Consider the following 18,982-nt stretch of genomic DNA (forward strand, 5'->3'; position numbering starts at 1 on the left):
TACTGCAGGATTCAAATCCTTAGAATTAGAGTAGGATACAATATGCTTCGTGTTTGGACAGTGCTGCTCCTAGGCTTTATTTAATGCTCAGGGGCAAGTGACAAAATATGCAACAACACCACAATTCATGGCGTAAAAATGACCAAACACATCAAACAACTCTTTTCTGACAAAGTCTTAAAAAACTCAACATTGTACCCTCCATTGTAGGAGGGCAATGATACATTTGTAATTATTTGTCAGCTTCTTTTGTGTATAATTCCAATTATATTTAATGGATATACTGCAGTCTCTGTAGGTGTGTGTTGTGTCCAGCACATTTACACAACTATTGTGCTTGTAATTTACTAAAGTATTTTCATTTTCAGCTACTGCATACCTGTGCTCACACATTTCTGAGGCAACTTGTACCTTTTACTCCACTGGGTTTATTTGCCAGCAGCAGTTATTTACTTTGCAGATGAAGATTTAACTCGCACATTATATGTTCAATTTATAAAATATGATGCATTGTTATAGATTAAATCCCCAGGAACAGGTATCTGTGTCTCAACCAGTTTAAACATTAAAATACAACATGTACTTAAAAGACACCAGTGACAGTAAACTGTAATATAACAGTGTAAAACAATCATTCTGCACCTCAACTGCTTTATATAAGCCCTGAAAGCCCATGTTCATTAGCTGATAATATTTTGTATCAATAATTTGAATCTGCAAAGTCACTAAAGCTGTCACAAAAATGTAGTGGAGTGAAAAATACAAGATTTGCCTCAAAATGTAGCAGAGTAGAAGTATGTAGCAGATCAAAGAGGAATTGATGTGGCTCAAAATTGTACTTAAGTATAATACTTGAGTACATGTACTCAGTTACTTTCCACCACTGGTAAAGAGGAAGAAATTAGGCTACAATAATTTAGGTCATTCGGTTTGAATGATTGGCTCCAGTTTCAAATTTAGGTCAACAAAGTGTGAGCTAAAACAAATTTTAAAACCGTTTTCTTAGCTGTGTAAATTAAGACACACACACACACACCTCCACCTCCTCCAAACCAAGCAGGTGTCCCGTCTCCCCCCCGTCCTGTCCAACAAGAGAGGGAGGGGGGGGGGAAGGAAAAAAAAAAAAAATCTCTTTTAGGAGGGAGGAGGGACTGCAGCCCTCTCACCTTTGCACAGATAAGCCGATCTTCAGTCTCCTCCACACTGTGGCAGCTACCTTAATCTGTTTTTAATGACCCTGCGGAGCATCCCGAGAGACGGCGCGCTCCTCTCCCAGCTGTGTGTGTGTGTGTGTGTGTGTGTGTGTGTGTGTGTGTGTGTGTGTGTGTGTGTGTGTGTGTGTGTGTGTGTGTTTTAGCAACGCGTGTTTCAGTGTAAATTATCCTAAATTTCAGCAGGACAAGCCTCTTTTTTGGACTATCATTTCTCTCTTAAGGAGCAAAAACTACATCAAGAAAACTTAAGTTTTCAAGCAAAATCTAAAACTTCTTCATTCCCCATCACTGAGCTTTTACTCGCTGTTACTTTGTCATTACAGTTGAAATGCCGGATCAGCGCAAACTCTGCTATTTATCCACAAGCAAATGCTTTTCTTTGATAGCCCCCCCCCACCCCCCCAGCAGCTCTTTGAAATAAAACAATTACCGCATTCTTTGTGCAATAATTGTCAATCATCCACATTAAATTGATAAGCTTTAAATGGACAGAATAACGGCTTAAATAGTTTTACAATGGAACAGCTAAGCAGGATGATTTGCTATTGCTGACATGCCCGCGGCTTTACCAGCTCCAAATAATGCCACAGGTTAATGCATAAATAAGCAAATCAAATCCATGCGTTTACCCCAATTCAATTCATTTAATTCCTCTTTAATAAAGAAGCGGCCCCGCCCCTCTGTCCCCGCCATTTACCTCGGATTTGTGCGATGAATGCTATAAATGTAAATCAATCTAGATGAGAAAGAATCCCATTCAGAGAGCGCAGAAATTTCATCTGGGAAAGGGAGACAAACGTAGGAGGGGCCCGCTCATAAAAAGCAGCTGTTTCGCAGTAATCTTTTTTCGTGCCCTGTCACTCACCTTGCCTTTTCACTATCTCTGCGGCTCAGAAAACTCTCCGCTATTGTATTTAGTTGCCATATCTTCTTCCCCCATTACACTGCCATAGTCCATATTCGTCCAGAGAAAGAGAAGGAGAAAGAGAGAGCACAACTTGCCCGTTTTGTTGTTTTTTTTTTTTTTTTTTTTTTTTCGGACAATCCCCTTGTAGTTGTTGGAGTGAAAGGAGGAGTGCATGGATGTCAAATTGCCCTCAAAACACCATGAAGGATTGATTTGCAGCACTTTTCAGGGCCCTGACATTACTTGGAGGGGAGCTGAATAGGAAACCTGTGAGCCCGGGATGGAATAAAGATGTCCTCTCTGCTGGAAAAGAAGGAAAACTGCCCATTTAGCCCCAGTCCATCAAGCCCGAAAAATGGGCAAGAGAGGAAAAAACACAGAGGACTGGGACTGTGGAGAAGAAAGGGGCCGTATATACTCATCTAAACGTCGTCACAATACCGAGGGGGCTCCGAACATCCATGAATATTAAACCGCTTACCTCGACAAGGGCTTGAAAAAGTGAACCACGTCAAAGCAGCTTTGCATTTTTTGCATGCGAACAATGCTGTAAAAAAAAAAAAAAAAAAAAAAAAAAAAAAAAAAGAACACACCGAGCTTGTTTCCATTCTTGTTATTCCCGCGCTAACTCCTCACACACACACACACAAAAATTAATATTAGCGGCGCATGAATACCAAACGCCTGAGAAAAAAATGGGCGAGCAGCTCCCAGACTCAGTGACCCACTTCTCTGGACAACTCATCACGTCAAGTACAGCTGCAATGTTCCTTTCTTTCTTTTCTTTTGCTGTTGTTGTTGTTGTTGTTGTTGTTGTTGTTATCGTTTTTCAGTTGTGCATTCCGAACCGTGCACATGTGTAAACAGAGTAGCAGCAGCTGGCCCTAATTCACAAGGGCCACACAGTGCAGCCTCTTCATTACTCGCGCTATAATCTATTTTTTTTTTTTTTTTTTTTTTTTTTTACATCCCTCTTAGAGTTTTCAGCACTTTGCATTTTCTATTTTTCAGGTTTTCGATCTTAAAATAATTATATATATATTTAAAAAATATGTTTATCATCGTGCATTTGCAGCTTTGCGCGAAAATGTTGCATTAAATCAGTGTCCGGCTCTAAGTGACTGAAATAAAGTTTTGCCCCCCCCCCCCTTTCCCTCCCTCTCTCTCTCTCTCTCTCTCTCTCTCTCTCTCTCTCTCTGTGCCGTGTGTTTTAAGTGTCTGTGCTGGTTTGTTGCGGTGCAGCAGGCAGGCCCACACGGTGAGGGGTGTGTCATTAATAAGTAATTAGACAGGGGTCACCCCAGCCACTTATATAAAGAGACCCCCTCAGCCTGGCCAGGCAGCTTTACGCACAGCCAGTGTGGAGCGGAAGGACGGACTGAGGAGCAGCTCTGCGGGTCCACTCCTTCTCCTTCTCCTTCTCCTTCTTCTCCTTCTCTTCTCTTCGTCGCTCCACTTGCAGCCGCGCCGCTGTTATCCCTCCCAGGGTTTTCTTTCTTTCTTTCTTTCTTTCTTTTTTTTTTTACTTTGTTGTTTTCTGCAACATGGGCTCCGTGCTGCCCGCCGACGGTCTGGCTCTCAAGTCTGGATTTAAGTGTCCGGGCCGCTCGCTGTCGGACGTGATCACCTCGGACATCCTGCACAGCTTCCTGTACGGCAGGTGGAGGAACGTCCTGGGCGAGCACCTGGCGGAGGAGCGGCAGAGCGGCGGCAGCCCCAGGACCGCCTTCACCGCCGAGGTGCTGGCTCAGTCCTTCGCCGGAGGTAGGCTCACCTGCTTGCTTTATTGTGGGACGCTTTCGTTTTGCTTTTTCGTCCTACGGTTTTTATTGCGGTTCATGTGGCCTATTTTTTATTTTTATTATTATTTTTTTTTTTTAGCGATTTTTATCTATTATTCAAGCCCATGTGTGTAAAAATGCACCTTTTTTTTTATAGCTGTTTATGGTAATAATAATTTTTTTTAAAAATCAGGATTTGATAGAAATAAATGTTTTTCTTATAGGCCTAACTAATGTGCTTACATTGGATGCTTACATTTTGACAGCCGGATTTAGAGCAGTTTTCCCATCATCACATATCATTTCGATCTCCTGTCAGAGAAAACCAGACACTGATTTGACAAAGTTTGTCTGGACTCACTTGTTGATGTTTTCTGCGTTTCTCTCTCATATTTTTCTCTGCTTCGCTGCTTTTATTTGGAGCCATCTAACGCATTGACCCTCGCAGGGCTTCGGGACCTCGCGTTTGGAGGCTTGTTGTGCGCGTAACTGCCGCTGATTGAAAGACGCGGGGCATTAAATTCATTTGGTTAACTTTGTGCTTGACCTGGGAAAGTTTCCACTTAAACCTCGTGGAGAGAAAGGTTTCCTTTCTTCGAGATGTCCCGGGTTCTTATCCCGCATTCATCAATCTCCGGACAGTCTCTTTTCCTCTCTTGGCAGCTATGGGGCTCCGGAGCTTTTCTCTTTCTCTCTCCTTAAAAGATTTGCTGTTCCTCGCATAATGCACCGTGAAGGCTAAATCTAATGCTATTCATTGCATGTCAACCATTTAATCGCCTTTCCATTTTTTTGTTGCAGAAATTCCTCAGTCTTTTAAACAAGTCCTCGTTTCATTCAGCGCAAATTTATTGCTACAAAGTTCTTAAAAGGATAATGAATTTGGAATTAGCCGTTTCTTTTCCAGTAAACTTTAATGAATATCACATCTGAAGCATGACAAATTGCTGGACCCTGGGCAATAGAGGACCATTTAACCCCTATTCAGTCGGGCTTTTTCGCAGCCTCAAATAAAAAAAATCTTTGATTTTGACATTAAAGAATCGCACGATCTTTTTTTTTTTTTTTTCCTTTCTTTTTTCCCCCCTCCCCTTTTCTGATGCGGATGAAAATGCTTTCCAAGGGGGTTTCTCTGCACAACAAAAACGTTCAATTCATCCAGATAATCGAATTAAACGGAGGATAAGGTGTAGCTTAATATTTCGTGACTAAAATAAGATTCAGTCCATTTGCTGCTTTCAGGACTTCTCCAGCCACCGTGCGTCATGAGGCGTTGGCATCCACTCACGCTGCAGAACAACTCACAGAATTTAGTCTCTGCTTTATCCAATTTACCTTTATGTGCACTTTTACTCATGCACATTAAAAAAAAAAAAAAAAAAAAAGCAGTTTCCCTTTTCTCACATTTCCTTCTTCTTTGCAGAGGTGCAGAAGCTGTCCAGCCTGGTGCTGCCCAGTGAAGTGATCATCGCCCAAAGCTCGATCCCTGGAGAAGGTCTGGGCATCTTCTCGAAGACCTGGATCAAAGCAGGAACCGAGATGGGCCCTTTCACCGGGAGGGTCCTAGCCCCTGAACATGTGGACCTGCTCAAGAACAACAACCTGATGTGGGAGGTGAGCTGACGCTTGAGTTTGTGATGGATATAGCCAGACTTTACCTATGCAGCATGCGGGGGAAAGGCCTGTAAGGTGGGGAGATGTGCAACCCGTGTGTCCTGTGTTATCCAAAAACCTGTGTGTTTTGTAACTGAATCTTATAACTTATTAAAACTTGTGCGCTTTAGGTTTTCAATGAGGACGGCACGGTGCGTTATTTCATCGATGCCAGTCAGGAGGACCAGCGCAGCTGGATGACCTACATAAAATGCGCCCGGAATGAGCAGGAGCAAAATCTGGAGGTGGTGCAGATCGGCAGCAGCATCTTCTACAAGGCTGTGGAGGTGAGAACAACTCAAACTTGCACAATGCAAACTTTGTAGGCTACTAACTGTGCGTGTAGATGGACTGGGCCTTTGGTGGCTCTGCGGGATTTTATCTGAGGCCAGCAAGAGTGTAAATGTCCTTTAGCACAGCGCCACCTGCCGGTCAGAAGGAGAATTGAATGGATGGATGTGAGTCGTAATTTGGTGAAGGTGATTGACAGGTTATTAACTGACCTTTGCCCTTTGCCCTGTTTTCTTCCTCCCTCAGACCATCCCACCAGACCAGGAGCTTCTTGTCTGGTACGGAAACACCCACAACACATTCCTGGGGATCCCCGGAGTTCCTGGAACAGATGAGGAGCACCAGAAGAAAATCAGGAATGGTGAGTAGATTAACGGATCGATACCATAGATGATTTTTTTGAACAGCGTAAAAGCTTTACTCACTTTCAAACTAAAACAAACACATGCAATAAAACCTCAGGGCAGCAGCACTCATCTGAGTCAAACTTAAACTGAGAGGGCTTTAAATCACCTCCCTCCTCCCCGTTTCTCCTTCCAGATGACTCCCACTCCTGTGACGGCACTTCGTCGTGCTCCCCTCCCTCCTCCTCCTCCTCCTCCTCCTCCTCCACCGCCACCTCCGCCGGTCGCATGCGCTGCGTCATCTGCCACCGCGGCTTCAACTCCCGCAGCAACCTGCGCTCCCACATGCGCATCCACACCTTGGACAAGCCCTTCGTGTGTCGCTTCTGCAACCGCCGCTTCAGCCAGTCGTCCACGCTGCGAAACCACGTCCGCCTGCACACCGGCGAGCGGCCGTACAAGTGCCACGTCTGTCAGAGCGCCTACTCCCAGCTGGCGGGCCTCAGGGCGCACCAGAAGAGCGCACGGCACAAGCCGGTGGCGACCGTCGCCGACGTGCCCTCCCAGGTGTCCCCTCCTCCCCCACAGATTACCGTCATGCCTCACCAGCACCAGATGCCCCTGGTGCACCACATCCCCACCATGGTGCTTTGATGACGGAAACACTGGAGGGACAGTCACGCAGAGCAACGATGCACTTTAGGGTTAGAGCTGCGGTGGAGAAGCACAGGGAGGTCCTGGTGAGACGAGGGGATACACGAGTTGATGTGATAAAGCATCTCACGTAATGTTTAAACTGTTTGCCTTTTTTTTGGATTGCTTGTTCCTTTGGCTATCATGTAACAAAACCACAGCAGAGGGATGTTTTATTATTTGTATTTTGGAAGCTGAAATCCTGGGAAAAACAAACAAAAAAAAAAAACAAAACACCTCTGTCCAGATTTTGCAAATAGTTTGTCATCAGTGCTTCTCTGTGTAATCTCAAGAACTGAACATGTGTCAAATATCAGTACAAATCAGAGACAGATACTTTCTACGTCTCTACATCATGTTTGCTTTGCATCACGTCCTCACCAGCTCAGGTGAAAAGTACCTTCAGTCAGAGACTTGTACAGTCAGTAGAAACTAAGGGACGTGGCCACCGGTGTACATCGTTTCAGCTGCATTGTTCCACACTGTAAACTGAGAAATGTCACTTTAACCTTGTACAGACTGTATACTTTGGAGAACTGTGTAATTGTAAAATTGTATTGTATGCTACTGTACATGTGAATGTAAATACATTTGTGCTTTCTTCTATTCTAATTAAATGATATGATATTACATTCTGTGTGCGTTCAATTTGTGAGAGTTGATCACTGCGATTTTTAAAAAATATTATTTTATCGTGGAGCCATATGTGCACGTCAGACTCAAACTGCAGCATCCATCAGTCGAGGGCTGCCTTTGTTAAAAGAGAGCATGCAGCATTATAACCAGTTCTCTTTAGAGAATAAAATCAAGACTAGATAATTAAAGTTTATTAAAAACCTGAGTGTCCCTCACACTTATTTTGAAACACTGGCTTTGCCTTGTTGTGCTGTAATTTCATAGCTTATTTTCATCGGTCAGTGTCATGTGAGCTCTGAGAGGTGGAATCCAGGAAGAAATGATGCTTTATACTCTATAAACAAAACTTATTGTGGTTGTGGTGTCCAGCAGTGGTTGGAGACCCAGTATATCAGTTAAGACATGAAGCAAGTGGCAGGGTAACAGCACACTGACTCCATGGTCTTGTGTCCTGGGTTTGAGCCTGGGTGGAGTTTGGGTGGAGTCTGCTTGGTTCCCTTGTGTCTGCACTGCAGAGCAACCAGTGCGTACACCAGGGGGACCTGGTTGCTCTGCTTTTGCTTTTGCACAGCAACCAGCAACCAGTGCAGGCACAGGGGGAGGCCTGGACCAGAGCCTCGGTTTGAAGTGACTGTTGACATTTCCTGTTGGAAAGTCAATCATAACTACAAGAGATACGAAACAACAACAAAAAAATACACAATTTGACCAAAAAGAGATAAAACAACCAAAAGTGACAAAACAACTGAGATAAAAATGTCCACAAAAAATGTAAACAACCAAAAAGAGACACACAGCGAGTAAAAGTGAAAAAACCTCCAGAAAAAGATGCAAAACTACTAAAAGGGGTAAAAATTGTCTGCAAAGAAACGCAAAAGGACCACAAAGAGACAAAACAACCAAAAAGATGTCTCTTTGAATCTCTGGCTGTTGCTCTTATGTAGGAGTGGTGGACTGTCTCTTACTTGTCCTTTGTGTCTTTGTGTCTAACCTGTCCATGGCTGAGGGATATACTGGAATCTTGTCAGAGATGTATCCCGTCTTTGTATGAGAGTAGTACTTTATCCCAAAGTCAATTTTCTTGCTCAGTTCTTAAGGAAGAAATTTTAATCTTTTTTCTTAATGTGCTTTTCTTAATTTTTGTGTATTTTATTATTTGGAGTATTCATCCTGTCGGTGTTGTTATGTGGTGTATGTTTGATTGTGTATTGATGTTATACTGAAAGACCGGACGGGCCAGACAGTTTTCACCAGTTCAGTTTGAAGCGGCGTGTAAAAGTAGCACATTAATGTATCAGGAAACTGACAAACATGTAGGAATGTGGAACTTATTTCATATTTTTTATCTTATAACCTATGCACATGTAAACAGCTGGCCATCTATAATGAGTCCTCTCATTTGATTATGAAAACTTCTTAATGATTAGCTACTATGTAAACTCTCATTAGCAATAATCTGCTTAAATACCTTATAATTCAACATTGTTTCCTAGTGAGGCAGTTTTCTGTCTTTATTTTGTCAGGTAATTGACTCCTGCAGTTGTTTTTTCTTCCACATGATGACGCCAGATACTCAGGAAGAGAGAGTCTCAAAAGAGCAAAATAAAGACGCGTTTGTGACATCGGCAGTCAGATGATCTCAGCTACCTTTTATTGAATTCATTAGATTTGTATTTTACCATATAGGTGACTGGTACATTTGGTAGGTGTAAGTCCCTCCTGAGCCACTGCTGCAATTGTAAGCTGTCAGACATTATCCAGCTTCCCAACAAGGAGTTTTCAGACAAGTCATCATTAAAACAACTGCAGAGCAGCACAGGCCGACAGAGATGAGGCCACCTCTTCTCTTTAGGCATCAGGGCGGTTTCTTAGTGGATGGTGTCTCATCACCAGAGACCGTCCACACTTTCGGCCCTGCAGTGAAGGGAAACAAGACAGTTTAACCATCAAAATTACGTAGATCATTATTTCAAAATGGTCTCATTTGACACACTGAGGAGCACCTTTACACTGGGAAAGACATCCTGCTGCGGTTGTGCCCTTCTTAGAGAAGCCGAAGCAAGAAGCTATCCACTCAGCTGCATGACACAGCCCTGTGGGGGAACAGATCGGAATAATTATCTTACCTGTTGGGATTATCAGCCATGCTGCTGAGATAATGTTGTGTCAGGTAACTGGATCCTACCCCTATCAGGTTTAACATGATCTGTTTTACACACCATCCTACAATGCATTTTCATGTTTTAAGACTTTGCTTCAATTAAACTTGTTTCTAAACAAGGTGGAAAAGAATAAAGATGTCTACAGGAAAGCAGATGCCGTAGTTCACCTCGTTCATGAAACCTGTTTGCTACACTGCCAAAAATGTCTGTTTAAAAACTTGCCATCATTTTGTTTTTAAAAAGTTTTAATACTTACCAGAGAACATTTGTCAGCTCATGGCTCCACGTTATTTGTTTTCTTCACAAGTACGCCTTGAGATCCAGCTCTGCTGCTCTGTCAGGGTTGTGCGATGTGTGTGTGAGCTCACACTACAATGACACAGCGTTTTTCAGCCACAGAGCCTTTGTAGTTCACTCCCTGATGCTCACTGTGGTGTCAGTGAAGCCAGACCCACCACCCAGGTGTTTAAACTATAAAGGTAAAGTGGTTACATGTGTTTTTCCTTCATTTTCACAACGCTTACTTCATGGGCATGAAAGCAGTGAACAAAATAAGAGAAAATTCCAGAGAGAAATAATATTTTTTTGTACTCCACCACATTTAGCATTTATCACATGTTCTCTTTAATGACTTTGCAGATAAGGATTGTTAATGCTAATTACATTCAACAAATAGATTACAGTGTATTTCAGTGCATAAAGTATTCAAAATTAGTCCCAACTTAACCAGCTGCAAAATTACATTGATGCATAAATTAATCAAAATTCAGTAATATACATTCTGCATAATGAGTACTTTCATTAATTTATTTATGATTTGGAGCATGATTTATACTTGTAACAGAGAAGGGTATTTCTCTGGCACTGGTACTTTTATTTGATTAAAAAATGCTGAGCTATTTTGTTTTTATATTTATAAAGTATCGTAGAACTATTACAACCCGCCGCACTCACAAGAAGAAGAGGAAAAATTAAACACATTTAAATATTGAATCAGAAAATAACTTCAACCGTGTGCTATTGATTAATAACGACAACACATCGCGAGGCTGTCACCTGAAATGATTTGGCCGACTGATAATGAAGAAGAAGAAGAAGACCACCTGTACACGCTGGATAGATTGAGCTGGTCTTGCTGCATCCATGTTTCCGGTATCTGTTAGTAGAGTCTCGTCGGCTCACCGCTGCCGGAGGATTGTTGTCATTTCTCTGTGGCTAGCCTTTAGCGCTAGCTAGCCACTTGGTTTTCTCCTCCAGCATGCTTTGATCCAGCAGGTGGGTCTCAGTTTATGTCAACAACTTTGTACTGAGCCAAGGTGATTGAGGCATTCGGCGAAACCGCTGATAAATGAAAGCAGCCGCTTGTCGTCGGAATGAAATCGTCAGACGCAGCTGAGAGTTGAAAACAAACGCCAGCTAACGGCTAGCTGAGCGTTAGCTGCAGAGACATCTCCGGCTAGCTTAGCTGTAAACTGACTGATTTTGATCAGCAAACACACACGAACGTCAGCTCGCTATCAGATTTTAAAAATCTCGCTAGTGTTTTGTAGGTCAACATGAAGGCTGTGCAGTTTGCTCTCATTGTAAACACAGGAACTTGTTATTAGTGTTTACGTCCGGCGACAAAAATGTCCATGTAAGGTCATCTTCACACGACGGTTTGGTTCAGGAAATTAAAGCCGAGTAAAGGTGCTCACAGCCAGATAAGTGTACAGGTCAATTTTATACCGTTTAGTTCACATCAAACTCCTAATATTACACGGTTGTTTCAGGTTGTAGTTGAGGGAATGCCACGCCAACATGGCTCTGTTCCAGCAGCGTCTCTGCAGGATTTCTCACAGGGAGACATAGGGAAGCTTTAAGTTCAGGGTCAACGCACTGACATGCCAGGGAACATATTGCAGATATTTATAATGGGGTGCACAGCTCAGTCTCAGATTATAGAGGTGGGGCCCCACATTATTTATGGATGCACAGATCCAGAAAAACAGAACTTGCTGACTCCATGTTGTTTCTTAGAAGTTATAGTATATGATATTTATATATGAGACTATACTAAAGAATTTTCTTAATGTGAAACTAACTTGTGTGTGTTTGAATTTTCTGTGTCTGTTTGTATATGTTTAATCTGCTACACAGGTCTCTTAAAAAGAGATGATGATCTCAATGAGACTACAAGTCTGAATTAAAAATTAAATGAATGCAGCAGTTTATGATATTTAAAGTAGCACTGCTATGATAAGTTGATCAATCGATTAGCTGATCAATAAAAACATTTTTCAGAATCTGATTCATTCAGTTTGTTTTGCAAAATTGACAAAATTTCTCTGGTTCCAGTTGTGCATTTGTAAGAATTTGCTGATTTGCTTTATGAGAGAGTAAATTGAATGTCTTTTAGTTTTGGACTGTTATTTTGACAAAACAAGACATCTAAAGACAGAACCTTGGCTGTTGCACAGGATGTTATTATGGAGTGTGGCCCAGTCCTGCCAGACAGCCTGGTGTTGGAGATCTTCCTGCGTCTTCCCCATGATGCCGTGCTGAGAGCTGGTCTGACCTGCAGACAGTGGCTGGCTGTCTCCAGAGATGAGTTCCTGTGGAGGGAGCTGTTCTACAGCTACTACCGCATCCCCCGCTCTGTACCCCGACACCCATGTAAATATTCATAGCCATATGTTTCACAGGGGAATGAACAGATTACAGTTATTTATCACAAAAAACGCACTTGGGTGAAGTTTTAAATAACTTAATATCTATCTTTTTGCAGCGGCTGTGTCATGGTACAGGGAGTTCAAGCGTCTGTTTGACTGTATCCCCTGTGTGGAGGTTCAGACGCTGAGAGAGCACAGCGACCAAGTCCTCCACCTGGCTTTCTCTCACAGGGGTCACCGGTTCTCCTCCTGCTCCAAAGACTGCACTGTTAAGGTAGGGATTAAAGTATCATTGCTGTTACCTTCATTCTAAATCTTATTTACTCACTTCCTGCCAGCGTGACAAGTGATTGTGTTGACCTAACTGTAGGGCTTTTCTTTTCACTGGTTCCTTGATAGTCCTGCTCTAAAGTACACATTTCAGGCCCAAAACAAGTGGCAACAGGCGAATGTAAAAAATAATTTAAAGGATTCAGTTCCAGCACAGTGCCACTCATAATACAGCTAATATTATATCTAGTTAATAACTATGATTAAACACCTCACAGTGTTCCAGTTAGAATAGTCTCTTTTGATGCCATTTATGTTGCTCAAACTCTATTTACTCCACTGGTTCAGTTCCACTGGTGAAGGGGAGATGTGCAAGGGATGAGATGACATTATACTGTTTAGCTTTCAGATCTGATCTGATAAATGTGGGAACAGCCAGCAGCATCAACGACTCACTTATTTCCAAACCTGTCTTCTGCCTTCTCGTGAGCAGCTCTGGGACACGGAGCGGCCAGATGGTAATATCTCACTGGTGCACAGCTCCAGCATGCGGCAGTTCAACTGGGGCTACACCCAGTTCTCCCAGTTCAATGCTGACGACAGCCTGCTGCTCGTGTCTGGTGTTTACCTGGGCCCACACCACTCCTCTTCTGGGGAAATTGCAGTCATCAGTCTTGGTATGAACCAACAAAGAAATGACTCAACAGTCATCTTTTCCTGTTTATGTCTCCTGAAGATTAGTTAGTTTTTATTATGTTGGAATTTTTCCTCACACAAACAATGTTGTCGTCATTGTGCTTGATAACCTTTGAGATTAGACTGTACAAACAGAAGTTAGATGATTTCACTTTTATTTGACCAGCTGTGCATGAATAAGGCTTGATGTACAAACAGCTAATATAAATGAAGTATGTAAGAAATGGCATGTGCATGTATGATACATGTACTATCAAAGTATGATACTCATGTGACACAGTAATAATGGTCTCATGATGTCTGTAATTTGGTTGAAAATACAGTGTCTACCATACGTCTTTCACTTTATTTGCTGAAAACATGCCCTTAAGTGGCTCCAATGTGTTGATTCATGGCATTAAATCATAGAGAACTGAACTGAAAATGGTGAAGCCAGCATCACAAAGTCTTAGTTTATTACATTTAAAAACAGCTGTAGACTGTCCAGAAACGGATCTGACAGAAAGCAGATCTGTCCATTAAAGCACGGACTCTCTCACTCTTCCCTAATTGAATTTCCCCTAGGGGATGAATAAAGTATTCTTATCCTATCTATCTATCTATCTATTGTTCTGCGCACCCTCACAGAAAATTACACGCTGTTGTCACGGGTGAGGAACAAGCCGTACGATGTGTTTGGCTGCTGGCTGAACGAGACCCACCTGATCTCTGGGAACCTGCACTGGATAGGCAACATGACCTCCTGCTCTGTGCTCTGGCTCAATAAAGCCTTCCAGGTGAGACCCACTGCAGCAGCTGCTGCTCATTAGTCAATCGGGATCTGTCTACAGATATAGCACCTACAGGAAGAGGTCGACACAGGAAGAAGTTACGGCAAGAAGTGAAGATGAAAAGTTTCCACATCCCCACCCCCTCCTTTTCTCACTTCCTCACTCTTTTGTTTTCTGCCACAGGATGTTGAATCGGAGAATGTCAACGTGGTCAAGCGCCTTTTCAAGATCCAGAACATCAATGCCAGCACCATCCGCACGGTGATGGTGGCCCACTGCCGTCGTCATGACAACCCGGACTTGGTGCTGGACTACGAGGCCCAGTCTCAGGCTCAAAGGCAGAAAGGGCCGCAGCGGCAGCACCAGCCCCTCCTCTTTGACCTAGGAACCTCGGGCAGTGAAGAGGAAGATGAGGAAGAGGAAGAGGACCGTCAGAGGGAAGCGAGGTGTCACCCCACTTCCCGCCTCCCCCAGCCCACCATCTCACCCCTGGAGCACGTTATACAGGTGAGCCAGGTGTGGCATTCTCTCGCATTTTGTCCCATTGTTTTTAAAGTAACACTGTTCTTCATTCTGCCTCATTTTCTCCTTCCTTATTGTTGTCAGAGTTGTAAAAATGTAGGGCCCAGGGAGCTGGAGATTGAGACCCACGTGGCCCAGATGATGGGCAGAGCTCATACGAAAGCCCCTGACTCCAACCTCATTGAGCCTTCTGAGCCCGGGGAAGGAGAGGACAAAACTTACTTACTCTTCACCACCGGCAGCCTTACATACTCCCCTCACCAGATAGGTATGATTTTTTCCAAGCTGCAGGGATCAAACCTGATCTTTCAGATATGTTGCAAATACAGTGCAACACATTTGTGAAACTTCGCATAAGAAAAATCTGACACGGTGCTGTCAGACTTCTCCACTCATGTGGTGGTTGCTCTTCCTTTCTAGGTATTAAGCGGATCAAGCCCGACCAGATGACGACTTCTGGTCCTGTGCTTGGCGAAGAGCGGAGTTCAGATGAATTTTTTGATTCACTGGACCATGTCATTGATATCCATGGACACATTATTGGTATGGGCCTTTCTCCAGACCACAGGTAAGTAAATAAACACACATTTTATAGATATTGCATGTAGGAAATATGCTTTATGGCCACATATTTATAATCCAGCCAACATACTTTTGTGATTTGTTGCTATTTTTCACACTTTTTGACCTTTAATTCCATTTGCTACAATACACAATATTTTCGAAGTGAGTGGCAACACTTTGGTAACAGTTTGGGGAATTCCCTTTGTAACAGTATTTCAACGTGACAGTAGCCTTGTGCACAAAGCCAGGTCCCTAAAGAAATGTTTTCCAAGTTTGGCCTGGAAGAACTTGACTGATGTGCACAGAGCCCTGACCTCAACCTCATCAACTCCTCTGGGGTGAATTTGAAACTGTGATCACCAAGTGTGAGCCAGGCCTTCTCTTTACCTCACTAATGAGTGGCAATGGGAAATCCTTGCAACCGAGCCTTAACAATATAGTGGGTGCTTTTAGAGCAGCATTATAATGCCCATGATCTTGGACAAGATGTTCATTTATGCCTTTACAACTCTAACTTAACTCCTTTCCTTTCATTGATCAGGTACCTTTATGTGAACAGCCGGGCTTGGCCTGCTGGATGTGTGATCTCTGACCCCATGTCTCCACCTCCCATTGCTGAGGAGATAGACCTGCATGTCATCGATCTGAAGAGTTTGAGGGAGGAGAGGAGGAGTCTGCGCGCTCACCGAGCCTTCACACCTAACGACGAGTGCTTCTTTATCTTCCTCGACGTCAGCAGAGACTTCGTTGCCAGGTGCGTGATGGATTGTTTACTTATGCAAAAACAAAATACAGAAACACATTTTAAAATATTTTATCTGTCAGATGCAGCTTTCAGACATGCAACACAACTATTAATTTGCCTGTATTTGGCCATGAGGTCTTGCATGAATAGGGAAGTGATACCGATATGGTGGGAAACCTGTAACCATAATTTGACTGCTCATGTCGTAGTAAAATTCTCTCTTATATTTAGAAACCGAGGTCTTTAACAGTTTTAAAATGACGTTAACCTGTAGCTTGTGTAAATGACAGACTGCAGTCATCACTGGAACAATTTGGTAAATTAATTTTCAGAATTCAAGTACAGAATATATCTGTGAAGGCACACACATGTAGAGGATGTGAGTGAGGAGATACACTTGGAATATCAAATTTTCATTTTCATTTAGGGTATTTCCAAGGCTGTTGAGACCCAAAGGAAGTGATGCACCAAAATAAAAAAGTGTCTGATGCCTTACTCATTCAAACTGGCTGTTGTCTGAGGGTTTAAAGCCTCTGAAAAATCCCTAATAAATACGGCTTCTTGACAGCTTAATAACTAATAATTCACTGAGTAGGGGTTTAAATGATCTGTAACCTTTGTAATGACAAAGGTTAACAGTATTAAGTTTTACGTTTGGTTTGAATACTAGGGAAAAGTACTTGCCAAAGAACTATTAAACTGTCCATCTACAGTATGTTTGTCAGTTTTGTTATTACAGATGAATAAGCCAAAAGCTACATGTAAATTAAGTACAGTTTTTGAAGGATGCTTTTCTCTGTTTAAACAATTGATGTTGCACTTCAGTTCTGCTGGGTGCCATTGTTTAATTATTATTGTATCATACATATTGATTATACTGCATGTCATATAATCATGGTCTTCAAGCAATAAAAAATGAAAACATTCCTAACTGCATTAGATTACAGTTTAACAGCCAAAGTGTTTAGCTTTCAAGTACTATATTGGTTTTGATATGATTATATTGAATATTGGTGATGCAATATAATCAAATCAGATCACACCAAGATTGTTCTTTTTAGTGACTTTAAAGCTGGTAATTAATTGATTAGTGAGAGAAAAATAAACTGCAGCAATTTGATCACTGATTAAATGTTTTAAGCACAAATTCAAAAATTCACGTGTTCCAGTTTCACATAGTTTTGGAGGATTTGCTGCTTTTCCTTGTATTATTTGAGAGCCAAGGGTATTTGGTTTTGTCACTGTTACAAATTAAGCATCCTGAAGACATGACTTAAATGACATGAGCATTTTTTTTTTGTTTTCTAACATTTTAAAATCAGCTGAGTAAATAATCGGTACATTACCTTGTTACAGACAGACACATTTTTGTGCGTAACTCTGAAAATAAATTACTCAAAATGAAAAAGTCACTGTTCTTCAACCCTCCCACAAGTTTTTTTGTCTTGCTAATTTTTTTTGGAAAAAGGAATGAAAGTCTTGTAGTAGTATCTTTTGTGTGGAAAACACTTTGGAGCCATGGCCGCAAGTGTGAACCAATTCAGAGAGAATCCGGAGACCCAGAGCTTTCAAACAATGTATAGTTTGTCAAGGTTATGTGAAGTCTGAATTCAGTACAGACCAAAAGGCACCTAAGTAGCACTACTCAGGCCAAAGCATCCTGGGGGTGGGGCATCTGTTTCAAAAGGTCACTTGATATCGAAAGTGAACTTCTGACACATAGCACATACTTCGACAGCAGTATTGAAGTTATTTCACTGTGAAGGCTTTACTGACTTACGCCTCCACTCTCCCACCTGTAGTGGAGCCGAAGACAAGCACGGCTACATCTGGGACCGTCACTATAACATCTGTCTGGCACGCCTGGCACACGACGACGTGGTGAACTCAGTGGCATTCAGCCCTGCTGACCAGGAGCTGCTGCTGTCCGCCAGCGATGACTCTACCATTAAGGTGTGGCGGTCGCCGCGCATGGTCCGCCTAGCACAGGCCCCCGCCCGTCCACCGAGGCCCCGCAGCCTCCTGTCGTCCTGGCTGAGCCGCACCAAGAGCTCCGCGTCTGCCAGCAGTGTCAATGGAAAACCATGAGTCAGGTTGGAAAACACTCACGAGTGGGAGGGAGCGGGGAGAGGAAAGTTTGTCCATTTTCCTCTGTGGTGTGAATATATATGCACTCCATGTATATATACAGTGTGGTTACGGTCAGTGGTCTTGCTCGAGCTCACAGCGTTGTAATCTCCAGCAGTGCTCAGTCTTCAGCTGACAGGTGACGAGATGTGATGTGACTCAGGGCTAGACACAAGGGAGCGCCGTTGCACCAACAAAGGACGAACTGTGTCGTCGTAATGAAATGTTACCACAGGTAGAGATAGTGTGGCGCTGACACCTTTATGCACAAGACAGATGTTCAAACCTGTCTGAGATGGTTTTTGTCTGTTTTCATCTGTAACATTACATCTGAACAGGTCGGACACAGGACTCCTGGACCTGAGGTGTAAATGTGCTGCAGATGGCACCTTATCATCGTGGTTGTCATGTCCTGCTTATCAGAGACAAAGTGCTGTACCAGAAAAAAATTTCAGATTTTTTTTTTCCTTATTAATGGATATATCCATTTGATGTCTTGAGTATAAATACCCTATAAACCCAGTTTTCAGAGCATTATAAAACCAAAAGGGAAAAAGACACTGAGCTGCATTTACTGCAGTCTGCCTTGGTTTTTAATGATGTCCCATCTTGTTGTTTTTGTGTCCCAGAAATGATCGATCACCGTTCTATTAAACGTAGAATTACTGAGTGATTTAACCTAGAAGATTTGTTGAGGAGCAGTTAGCGTGAAGCATGACTGTGAACAAAAAATGTTGTTTGTGTAGCTAATTGTTATTGGGCCTATATTATGTAGAAATTTATGGACTCCTGGACTGTTTTTGTTTTTTTATTAAAAAAGTATTTTCTTCCTTCATAATTATATGTGACAGGCGAGTTGTTTTGTTTCCAAGAAGAACTTTCCTGCTTCATGCCCAAAATCTCAATATGGAGTATTGTATACATGGATATATGGACAACTTGGATCCTTTCTGAAA

The 18,982-nt window shown here is 42.5% G+C and overlaps 2 protein-coding genes and 1 long non-coding RNA gene across 3 annotated transcripts in view; 2 read left to right on the top strand and 1 right to left on the bottom strand.

The window, feature by feature from the left end:
* Positions 1 to 3,461: 3,461 nt before the first annotated feature.
* LOC139611436 (PR domain zinc finger protein 12-like) lies at positions 3,462 to 7,513 on the top strand. Its single transcript, XM_071466125.1, has 5 exons — positions 3,462 to 3,885; positions 5,326 to 5,516; positions 5,687 to 5,842; positions 6,093 to 6,207; positions 6,387 to 7,513. Exons 1-5 carry the CDS (start codon positions 3,666 to 3,668, stop codon positions 6,842 to 6,844), a joined length of 1,140 nt encoding a protein of 379 aa, XP_071322226.1. The 5' UTR covers positions 3,462 to 3,665; the 3' UTR covers positions 6,845 to 7,513.
* A 1,781-nt stretch (positions 7,514 to 9,294) lies between these two features.
* Positions 9,295 to 10,076, bottom strand: LOC139611842 (uncharacterized). The gene is made up of 3 exons (XR_011686365.1): positions 9,938 to 10,076; positions 9,523 to 9,612; positions 9,295 to 9,433 (listed from the first exon to the last, which is right to left on the bottom strand). It is a non-coding gene; the product is annotated as an uncharacterized lncRNA (long non-coding RNA).
* Positions 10,077 to 10,828: 752 nt separating this feature from the next.
* The window catches only part of fbxw5 (F-box and WD repeat domain containing 5), a 9,349-nt gene continuing 1,195 nt past the window's right edge, over positions 10,829 to 18,982 (top strand). The window contains exons 1-10 of the mRNA XM_071466775.1: positions 10,829 to 10,956; positions 12,141 to 12,336; positions 12,449 to 12,606; positions 13,096 to 13,279; positions 13,926 to 14,074; positions 14,252 to 14,575; positions 14,675 to 14,858; positions 15,011 to 15,158; positions 15,696 to 15,908; positions 17,702 to 18,982. The exon at positions 17,702 to 18,982 is cut by the window's right edge and continues 1,195 nt beyond it. Coding sequence (XP_071322876.1) covers positions 12,150 to 12,336; positions 12,449 to 12,606; positions 13,096 to 13,279; positions 13,926 to 14,074; positions 14,252 to 14,575; positions 14,675 to 14,858; positions 15,011 to 15,158; positions 15,696 to 15,908; positions 17,702 to 17,987 — 1,833 coding nt within the window. The 5' untranslated portion in view covers positions 10,829 to 10,956; positions 12,141 to 12,149 and the 3' untranslated portion in view covers positions 17,988 to 18,982. The remainder of the gene's footprint in view (positions 10,957 to 12,140; positions 12,337 to 12,448; positions 12,607 to 13,095; positions 13,280 to 13,925; positions 14,075 to 14,251; positions 14,576 to 14,674; positions 14,859 to 15,010; positions 15,159 to 15,695; positions 15,909 to 17,701) is intronic.

The sequence above is a fragment of the Trachinotus anak genome, unplaced genomic scaffold (genome assembly GCF_046630095.1).
Source record: "Trachinotus anak isolate AG129_WGS33_773 ecotype Australia unplaced genomic scaffold, CSIRO_AGI_Tana_v1 ptg000028l, whole genome shotgun sequence".
Taxonomy (NCBI): Eukaryota; Metazoa; Chordata; class Actinopteri; order Carangiformes; family Carangidae; genus Trachinotus; species Trachinotus anak.

Coding starts and splice junctions, on each gene's coding strand:
- LOC139611436 (XM_071466125.1), top strand. CDS start 3,666: ATGGGCTCCGTGCTGCCCGCCGACGGTCTGGCTCTCAAGTCTGGATTT. Junction 3,886..5,325: donor GGCTCAGTCCTTCGCCGGAG/GTAGGCTCACCT, acceptor TCTTCTTTGCAG/AGGTGCAGAAGCTGTCCAGC. Junction 5,517..5,686: donor ACAACAACCTGATGTGGGAG/GTGAGCTGACGC, acceptor TGTGCGCTTTAG/GTTTTCAATGAGGACGGCAC.